This window comes from Pteropus alecto, unplaced genomic scaffold (assembly GCF_000325575.1).
Source record: "Pteropus alecto unplaced genomic scaffold, ASM32557v1 scaffold39, whole genome shotgun sequence".
Lineage (NCBI taxonomy): Eukaryota > Metazoa > Chordata > Mammalia > Chiroptera > Pteropodidae > Pteropus > Pteropus alecto.
Genome location: NW_006443568.1, coordinates 2,245,886 through 2,255,201, shown reverse-complemented (window position 1 = coordinate 2,255,201; position 9,316 = coordinate 2,245,886). Strand labels below are relative to the sequence as shown.

Here is a 9,316-nt window from a genome sequence, read left to right as displayed (position 1 = left end):
CTAACTATATACTGAACTGACCCTTTGCTATAGGTGAGTCCTGCGTTGTAGCCTCTCCAGAAGGGCACTACCTAGCTTCCTAGGCACATGCCAAGTACATGCAAATCACATACAAATGCATCCAAGCCTCCCAGACCTGGTGGAATCCTGAGCCCCAGCTCACAGGGATCTGTGTGGCTTGGAGAAGGTCTCAGGGGTGGAAGGATGGGCTTCAGAGGAAGTCACCTTCCAGAACAGCTGCACATCCACTGTCCTGGGGTCCAGCTGCCTCTGCCGCCACCATGTGTCCAGTCTGACGATGGGGGCTGTGGATGGAATGAGAGGAGAGTGTGCCAGTCAGGGAGGGCCCTGGAGGTAGGACTGGGTCCTGATGGCTGCTCCCAGCCCCTCACCACCCACTTACCCTGTTCTGGGGTGGTCAGCTTCAGGCTGGGGCTCCACTCGCTCCAGTGGCCAGGCAGGGGGTGGCGGATGCAGCGTATCTGCAGGGTGTAGGCTGTGGATGGGAGGAGCCCGCAGAGCTTATAGTGGAAGGTCCTGGAGGACAGGGGGCCCACCTGGTGGGGGAGCATGGCTCTGAGCCTGGATTACTGTGTCCTTCAGGACCAGCTCAACTTACCCTCCCCTCAGCCACCCCCATCCCAGGCTCTTGAGGTTGCCTTCCACCTCACCAGGGCCCAGCTGGCTTCTCCAAGCTGGGGCTTGTGGCGCAGCTCACAATTCTGTTCTATGAACAAGCTTGGCTTCCATAACTCCCAGTGCAACTGTAGACAGCCTGGCTGGGGTGGGGCCACCTCAGAGCTGGGGCCCAGGGCCCACAGTGTGGGGGGTTCCAATTTCACTGCAAGGGGAAGGGTTGTCAGATTCTTCCTCTACCCCATTCTTTAGGGTCCTGCCTTAGGTCCCTCTTATCTCACTGTCTGTGGTTCCATTTTTCTTCCCGAATTTCCATCCATGGGGTCTCTGTGTCTTTTTCTTCTGTGTGTCTCTTCATCTCTATATGTCATCACATTTCTGCGGGTCCGTCTCTAGATACGTGTCTGTTTCTCTCTAGGTCTGTTTCATACTCTCACCCCAGGAGCCTTTGCCCTGGTTGTTCCCCGGGACACTTTCCCTCCACGTATCCAGTGGCTTGCTCCCTTATCTCCTGCATGATCTTCTCGAATGTCATGTTCTCAGTGAGGTCTTCCCCGACCACCTTACTGAAATAGCATCTGCCCCGTCCTCCCGTCTCTCTCCGTCCCTTCCCTGCTTTAATTTCTCCATCATACTTATCATCAGCTGACATTCTAGTTTATTTATTTTGCCCATTAGAATGTAACGTTGCAAAGATTTTTGCTCTTTTGTTCACTGCTGTATCCCTAGCACCTAGAACAGTGCCTAGCACACAATGGGCACTTCAAGAAGTTGGCTGAAGGATTAATGACTGTCTCCTTGCCTCTATGTTTCTTCTGTGTCTCTGTCTGTGTCTCCGTAGTTCTGTCTCCAGCTGCATCTCGCTTTGTCTCCGTCTCTCTTCTCTTCCTCTCTATCTCTAGGTCTTCCAGTGTCTTTTCGTCTGTCAGTGGGTCTGTGTTTCCCTCTCTGTGCCTCTCTGAGTCTGCCCATTGTGGGGGCCTCTTCCCTCTTCTGCACCCAGTGTCACCCACCGACGTCCATGGGATCAAGGCACAGCTGTGGGGACACACTGGTCCCCAGCACGTTCTCTGCCTGTACCCAGATGCCCATAGTCTGGTACAGCTGCAGGTGTTTGCGTGGGATGGAGCAGTGGCTCTGCCCGTCTTCAGACACGCAGTCAGGGATGGTTTCCTCTTGGGTCTGGCAGTTGCCCCGGCTCCTGCCAATAGGCCAGGCTTGAGTGTTAAGCAGAGGAAGAAAGCAAGGCTCCCTTCTCCCTCCCATCTGTATCTCTGGCTCCTCCATCCCCCTAGTCCTACCTATGCCCCAGCCAAGACCCAAAAGAATGGGGCTGTGTAGAGACCCCTACTCACTTAAAGCTCTTCAGGGTGAAGTTGGTGGACAGGTGGGTGTCAGGTCCTGGCTCCCACTGACAGGTGAGGCAGTTGGTTGTGAGGTTCATGAAGCAGGACAGGTTGTGGGGTGTGAACGGAGGGTCTGTGCATAGGGTGGGGAGAGTGAGCACTTTGTGTAGGATCTCTCAGAAAGCTCCCACTGAGACTAACTGGTTTAGTTTCCCTGCTCTGGGTCCTTCCCTTTGGGGTCACTCTGTTTATTCTCTTGTCTCCATGCAGCTCTGGGGGAAACTGACTCGGGCAGGTACAGGGACAGGCATCGCAGAGCCTCCAACCTCCTCAACTCCACCCCCTTCCACAGTGGTAATATAGTGTCTGCCTTTTCATTCTGGTTCTGCCATTCACCAGGTGTGTGATTTTGAAGTCACTTAACTGCTGTTTCCTCATCTGTAAAAAGGCGATAATGGGACTATACCTACCCCCTAGGGTTATTGTGAAGGCTGAATGACTCACTATCTGTAAAGTGCTCCAAGCAGTGCCTGGCTCATAGTAAGTGCTGTGTAAGTGTTAGCTCTACTATTATTGATTCTTATACAGTAACTTTGGTCTTTCTGTGTTTTTTCTTATGCATTGGCACAGCACACACTCCATCCTTTGCAGTTAGTGCAGAAGGCTGAGACTGGGGTTGGGGAGAACCTGGGAGCAAGCCCATCTGGTAGAGAATGTCCTTCTTGGACATACCCTCCTGTGGCTAGAGTATTGGGCTTACTCGGTGGCCAGATAGAGTAGCAGTTACTATATTAGCCACACTGCCTAATATAAATCTTGGCTCCATCCTTATATTTGTGAGCATGTCACCTACCATCTTTAAACCTCAGTTTCTTCATCTGAAAAATAGGGCTAAATAGCACTACCCACTGGTAGGGAAGATGAGTGCTTATTGAGCAAGAGCTCAAGGAAGGATAGCTCTTATTAGTATTGGCAGGCGGGCATTGGAGGCAGAGCGGATGGATGGCTGCAGGGACTTACAGCCTGCCTGCAGCTCAGCCTGGTCCACCATCTGTAGGCTGTTGCTCCAGCGCAGATAGCAGGAGAGAAGGGCCCAAGGATTGTTGAGGTGGGGCAAGGTGATGATGGATTCCTGGGTCCCATCTGGCAGGCGCTGCTGCTTTCCCCCAGGCAGAAGCTCTGTTCCTAGTTTCCATAGAATCTGTGACTCTGGGCCCAGGTAGCTGCAGTTCTGTTTGATGATGCAGGAGGCTGTGATGGCATCCCCCAGGCGGACGGTGGAGGCTGAGAGGCTGATGTGCCCGCACCCCTCCAGGCCTGGGATGGAAGAGAAAGGGCCATGAGTGACTCCTCTGCCTGGCAGAGCTGGGCTATAAGCATTTTTTAGACTTCTTGCTTCACTCCCCAAGACATGGGGGCTGAAATGGGGAGGTATGTATGGGAGCTGTGAGAAGCTCTTGGGGAGGAGATAGAGATAGTTATGTGTGGGTAAAATGTGTGGGTATATATCTATATCTATATCTAATCTATATATAATCCTGATTTGTAGTATAGGCTGCTTTCCCTGGTGAGATAGTCCCAACATGTGATTTCAAGCTACCAGTGCGACATCACTGAATGTGAACTTGGGAAGAGATGTGTACAATCAGCTCTTGCAAGCTAGCTCCAGCACACTACCAGAGAGAGACTAGTCTCCTCCCCGGTGCCCTCCCCAAGGATGGCGAAAGCAGTGATTAGAATGATAAGAACCCCACAGCCACAGCATCCTTTTCAGAATTCATATCTGATTGTTTTCCCATCTCAATCACAGCGCTTCGATGGCAGGTGATTGCTCCGAAGGCCATATGATTGGATGGATAAAGGCATGGGGGTTGGAACTACACTTCATAGGTTTAGAGCCTGGTCCTGTTGCTTATTCATTATGTGGCCCTGGTATGTTACTGAGACTTTCTGTGTCTCAGATTTCTTGTCTGTAAAATGGAGATAAAAATAGTCTCTGCCTTGGTGTTGCTGGAAGCATTAGATGTGATAACATGTGTAAGACACTTAGAACAGTGCCTGACAGGTGAGTGTTTGCTGCCAGGGTTAAGATAAAGACCCAGATCCTTCTCATAGCCCTTGTGGCCTGGTGTCTGCCTAACCTTCCAGGTCCAGCTCAGACCATCCTCTCTCAGCCCCAGTCACTCTGGCTTCTTGCTGTTCCTTGCAAATGCCATTCTCTCTCCAATCTCTAGATCTTTATACCTGCTGTTGCATTTTGGGGTACACCTTTTCTCTCTCCCACCCTTCTTTCACCTGGTTAACATTTAGGCATCTTGAGGGGAACGAGACCAGGCCCTGACCAGCGAGGCTAAGCTAAGCCCCCTGAACTTTCCCTAAGCTCTTATTATCCTTTGTAATTATGGAGTCATATGATTATTTGCTTGTCTGTCTCCCCAGCTAGACCATAGGTTCTTTGAGGCCAGAGCCTTGGCTTTTCTCATTACTATATTCCCAGTGCCTAGCACAGAGTAGCCCATGGTGAATGTGTATTGAATAAGGGAGTGAGCACTGCACTTTGCCTGCCAAGCCTTCTCTCCTCTCTCAGGTGTTCTTCGGCCCATTTTGCTGATGGGGATGCTGAAGCCTTAAGATGAGGAGCAATTTGCCCGGGGTCACAGAGCAAGTTCATGGGGCTCTTACTGCTTCATAGACTCAGAATTTCAGACTGGAAGGAACCTTGCAAAACTGTTTACTTCGAAACTCCACCTGATGCTGTGTCCTCAACACCAGGATTAGGGTTGCTTGTTTTAGTGGCGCCTGCCAGCTAAGAAGGTGTTTTTTTTTGGGGTTTTTTTTTTTTTTTTACATTTTTAAAGGGTTAAAAATAAACAAAACAAAAACCAAATAAAAACATGCAACAGAGACTGTCTGTGGCCTGCAAAGCCTGAATATTATTATCAAAGTTTGCCGACCCCTGCTGTGCAGCATCCCTGTCAATCCTGGCCTCAACTTTCATACCCCCAGAGATGGGAGGCTCGTCATCTCTCAAGATAGTTCCTTTAGTCAAAGAGCTCTGCCTGGGCTTCCTTACTTCAGGATGAAACCCGCTTCCTTGTGGCTTCCACCCTGACCCTCTGCTGCCCTTGAAGACTGCATGGGACTCAGACATTCCTTCTGTTAGCCCGGCAGAGATTTGCAGATGAGACCTGGGCCCCCCAGGCTGGCCAGCCCAAGTCCTCTCACCATTCCTCATGGAGGAGCCTGGCTACACCACATCTGTGGCCCAATCTTGATTCTCTTGGGATTCTCCAAGAACCCCAGGAGCAATGTGGCAGGGCAGGGAAATAATTCTCTCCTCCACCCCCGATATCTCTCCCCAGAACTCCCCTCTCCCCAAGGCACCCCACCCCTGGCCGCACTCACTTCTGGGGAGCAGCAGGATGATCAGGGCAGCTCTGGTCAGGCTCCAGTTTCCCAGCCCCGCCATAGTGCCAACTTGGTGTTCACCTGGAGGCAGAGGGGGGTGGTTAAGGTCATGGGAGTCAGAGCTGAGCTTAATCCTTGCTTTGCCACAGTGTGGCTTTGGCTAGGTTACTTGACTCTGTGAGCCTCAGTTTCTTTGTCTGCAAAATGGAGGTAACAGCCTATAGTACATAGAGCTTTGGGAAGAAGACATGAAAATCATGCAGGCCAAGGGCTTTGCACAGTGTGCCTGGCACATAGGAAATGACTATGAGTGACAGTCACTGTTATTATTATACTTGCCTTCCAGGAGAGAGCAAGGAAAGGAGCAGCAAGGAATAGCATTCTTCCCCCTTCCCATCTGTCTTAGCCGGGTTCCTTCCATAAAGAAGAGCCTGAGATGAGGGCTTGCATACAAGTAGTGTATTTTAAGATGATCACAAGAAAAGAGTGAGGGAATAAGGAGAATGAAACAGGTAAGGAGGGAAAGCCGACACAAGGGAATGTTTTCGAGCTGGTCACCTCTATAGACAACTGAGACTCAATCTTGCTGGAATTTTTCAAGGAGCCGGGTAGAACATGCCTCAGAATTGTCTACCCAAGGGACAGTTTACCTCTTGAATGGGAGGGAGGATGGGAACATTTATCCACTAACCCTGTCCCCATTGGTCAAAAGATGTTTCTTGGGGTGTTAACCCCTGGCACATCCAGGTTGCACATGCATGAGTATGAGACAGCTTCTCCTGGTGAGCCATGCCAAAAGCATCAGAGATGCTCTCTAGCAGAAAGAGACAACTCCATATTGCAGCTGAGGCCAGGGGCTGTCAGGTTACACCTGTGGGAAGCTGGCTGCCACGGTGATGGATGGAGAGAAAGGTGGACTGAAAGGATATCTATTACAGCCCCAATTTTGGGCACAGACCTCTGGGGTCAAGCATCTTGTAGTCATGGCAATAGTGCCTGAGTGGAGGGAGCATTAGTTCTAGTCTCAGGAAGAATGCAAAAGTTTCCTTTTAGAGGAGCTCCCTTAGCTGGAAGTTCTGTCCAGAGTGGGCAAGCAAACCCCAAACCCCAAGAGGCCAGGCTGGGCGTGAGGTGTTGGCATGCTTGGCATCAGTCCCTGGTCCCCCACGTAGCCCTGGGTGCCCCAAGCCCAGCTGAGTGGGATCTGGGACCTGTTGGAGCATGGTCTCCTCTCTGGGGGCCAGTATGCAGAGAAGTCGGGAGCCCAGTTAGGGGAGCTCCCCTAGCTGGAAGTTCCCTGCTAGGGGAGCTTCCAGCCTAACCCTCCACTCTGCTCCTGCTGAGGTCTTAGGCCAGACACCTGATCCTTTAGCCCTAATTGACACTCTTGGTGGCAGGACAGTGGGAATTGCCTGCCAATTGCTGAATGTAATTGCATGTACATTCACGAACACACACAGGCAGGTGTCCCAGCAGATCCCCTGTGCTCAGGAGGGAGAAAGCTTCTCTCCCTTTTCTCTTCCTCCTAGACAGAGGTGTGAATAAGAACTGCCTAGACACCCAGGCTGTTCCTGTTGGCAGGGGCCTTACCCAAACCCCTGGCTTATCTATATATATTGCTGTGTCAGGATACCAGGTGACTGTTAGCCCATAAGTCACTTTTTTATAAATTAGGAAAAAAGCACCCCTTCTTCTGGACAGATGCGGCCTCACACTAGGACCTGGCAACTGGAGAGCAGGCTGGATTTCAGCCTCCACTTGCCCCTAAGCCGGTAGCTTTGTGCAGTGAGAAACGTGTAATGTGTACGGTTTAGAGCAACCCCAGTCTACCAATCAGTGGTTAGCAACCTTTTGACTATAGCACACCTGTTTGATTATCCATTCCCTCCCCTCCCCACACACACACTTGATGGGGAAGATTTAGCCTCTTTGGCTCAGATTTTGGGATACATACAGGTTTCTGTATCCATGCGCTTTTTGATTATACTCAGCCTTGCTGCCCTTCCACAGGTCAGCTTCAGGCCCAGCCTGTGCCCAGTGAAAGACCACTTCACCACTGGCTTCTGTCCAGAGTGGGCAAGCAAACCCCAAACCCCAAGAGGCCAGGCTGGGCGTGAGGTGTTGGCATGCTTGGCATCAGTCCCTGGTCCCCCACGTAGCCCTGGGTGCCCCCAGCCCAGCTGAGTGGGATCTGGGACCTGTTGGAGCATGGTCTCCTCTCTGGGGGCCAGTATGCAGAGAAGTCGGGAGCCCAGCTATGAGTCAGACCACCTGATCTGAACCCCACGTCTGCCGCTTACCAGTTTTGTGACCTCGGACAAGTTACTTCGTCTTTCTGAGCTTCAGTTTCCCCATCTGTGGAAGAGGGACAACAATAGCACCTGCTTCTCAGGGTCGTGGTGAGGATGAAACGAGATGACCTATGATAAAAGCACTTAGCATGGAGCCCACATGGAGGAAGCACTCAATAACCATGTTATTTCCACGCACCACGAATCGCGGTACCACCTAACAGAACCCAGCATAGCTCAGCGCCCCCTCCCCTGCCTGCAGGCTGCACGGTCACAGCCTCTAGGATCGCCACCTCGCTTTTGTCTCTGTCATGCCGTGTAGTTTCAAGGCCCCATTTCTGGGTCCCCTACTTCCAGCTCCTTGGCCCCTCGGGCTCCCCTTCAATGCAGCCACCTCAGCTCTCCTGACTCCGAGTCCCGGCACACTGTGCTGCCCCTGGAGTCGCTGCATCACACCCCTTTTCTAAAGCTCCCCTCTGTTTTCTCCCCACTCAACCTTCTCCCTTCGCTCTCCCATCTCCTGTCCACGCCCCTCTCTCCCCTGGCGTTTCTGTGGGAAGAGGAGCTCAGGGAGGAGGGCGCTGGGAATGAACAGAGGGAGAGGCCGTTCCAGAACGAAAGAGGCAGAAGGCAGACAGCGTAGGACCGTAAAGGACACACACAAGCCGAAATGCCAGAGACCCACGGAGATAAAGATTGGGGCAGGAGAGACATCCAGAGACAAGGAGAGAAAAGAGCCCGAGAGACAAGGATGCGGACACAGAGACCGAGGCTCTCGGAGGCTGATAAGCAAGAGACACTCAAGAGAGTTTATGATTCAAGAGAGAGGGAAACGTGACAGACAAAGGGAGGCACGGAAAGACTCTGAGACAGAGAAACTCAGGACCCATGCAAGCCAGAGGGGCTGAGGAGGAACAGCGAGTAAAATAGACGGAGATGGAGACACAGAGAGGTGGGGACGCACGGGTTCTGAGAGAGAGATGCAGAGACGGTAAACTACTACGCCCTTCCCTGAGCTCGATGTTCCCAAAGAAATGTTCCCTGATACAACTCCTAGAAAAAGTGGGGGCATCCCTGGGAAAAGAGACTCAGTGTCCAGGACTCCTGGTTCCAAGGGACAAACCCTAAAAGCAAGAGCCCCTGGTCGCAGGCCTCGGTCCCCTGAATACAGGCACTCGGCAGAGCTGGGTCGTGGCGGGAGAGGGGAGTGGTTCTGTGGCTCCAGGTCCCTATCGAGGCCAAGGCTCAACTCTCCCTGGGGCTCCCCTACTCACGGTTGGAGCCTGCAGCCCCACAGCCGCTTCGCATTCTTTGTCTCTGCTCTCTTTTTCAGGCAAGTTCCTGAAAACAGCCACAGTCCCGCTTCTCTCCCCAGCCCTGTCGTTAATGGCTCTGCCTCTGACAGGCCCAGGGGCTGCGGATTGCAACACTTGCCCAGCCTCCTTCCCTCCCTTGCTCTGTCGCTGGGGTACAGGCAGCTCCTTCCTCCCAGGAAGGAGCCTGGGAGGGAAGCTGGTGAGGCCAAGGCAGTCTTCCTGCCTCGGGGGTCTTAAAGGGGCTGGGGGATGTGGCAACAATGTCCCCCTCCTCTGTCTCCGGATTTCCTGACCTCAAAGCTTTGAGGCCCTGGTAGGG

At 52.4% G+C, this 9,316-nt stretch overlaps 1 protein-coding gene and 1 long non-coding RNA gene across 3 annotated transcripts in view; both read right to left on the bottom strand.

Annotated features, from left to right (window-relative positions):
* The window catches only part of CSF3R (colony stimulating factor 3 receptor), a 10,034-nt gene extending 6,247 nt beyond the window's left edge, over positions 1-3,787 (bottom strand). For both annotated transcript variants that reach the window (XM_025041469.1, XM_025041471.1), the window contains exons 1-6: positions 3,003-3,787; positions 1,992-2,115; positions 1,650-1,837; positions 672-841; positions 404-557; positions 226-305 (exon numbers count right to left, since the gene is read on the bottom strand). In XM_025041469.1, coding sequence (XP_024897237.1) covers positions 226-305; positions 404-557; positions 672-841; positions 1,650-1,837; positions 1,992-2,115; positions 3,003-3,567 — 1,281 coding nt within the window. In that variant the 5' untranslated portion in view covers positions 3,568-3,787. The remainder of the gene's footprint in view (positions 1-225; positions 306-403; positions 558-671; positions 842-1,649; positions 1,838-1,991; positions 2,116-3,002) is intronic.
* Positions 3,788-5,420: 1,633 nt separating this feature from the next.
* On the bottom strand, positions 5,421-9,011 carry LOC112472941. The gene is made up of 3 exons (XR_003043850.1): positions 8,956-9,011; positions 7,691-7,745; positions 5,421-5,471 (listed from the first exon to the last, which is right to left on the bottom strand). It is a non-coding gene; the product is annotated as an uncharacterized LOC112472941 (long non-coding RNA).
* Positions 9,012-9,316: the final 305 nt, after the last annotated feature.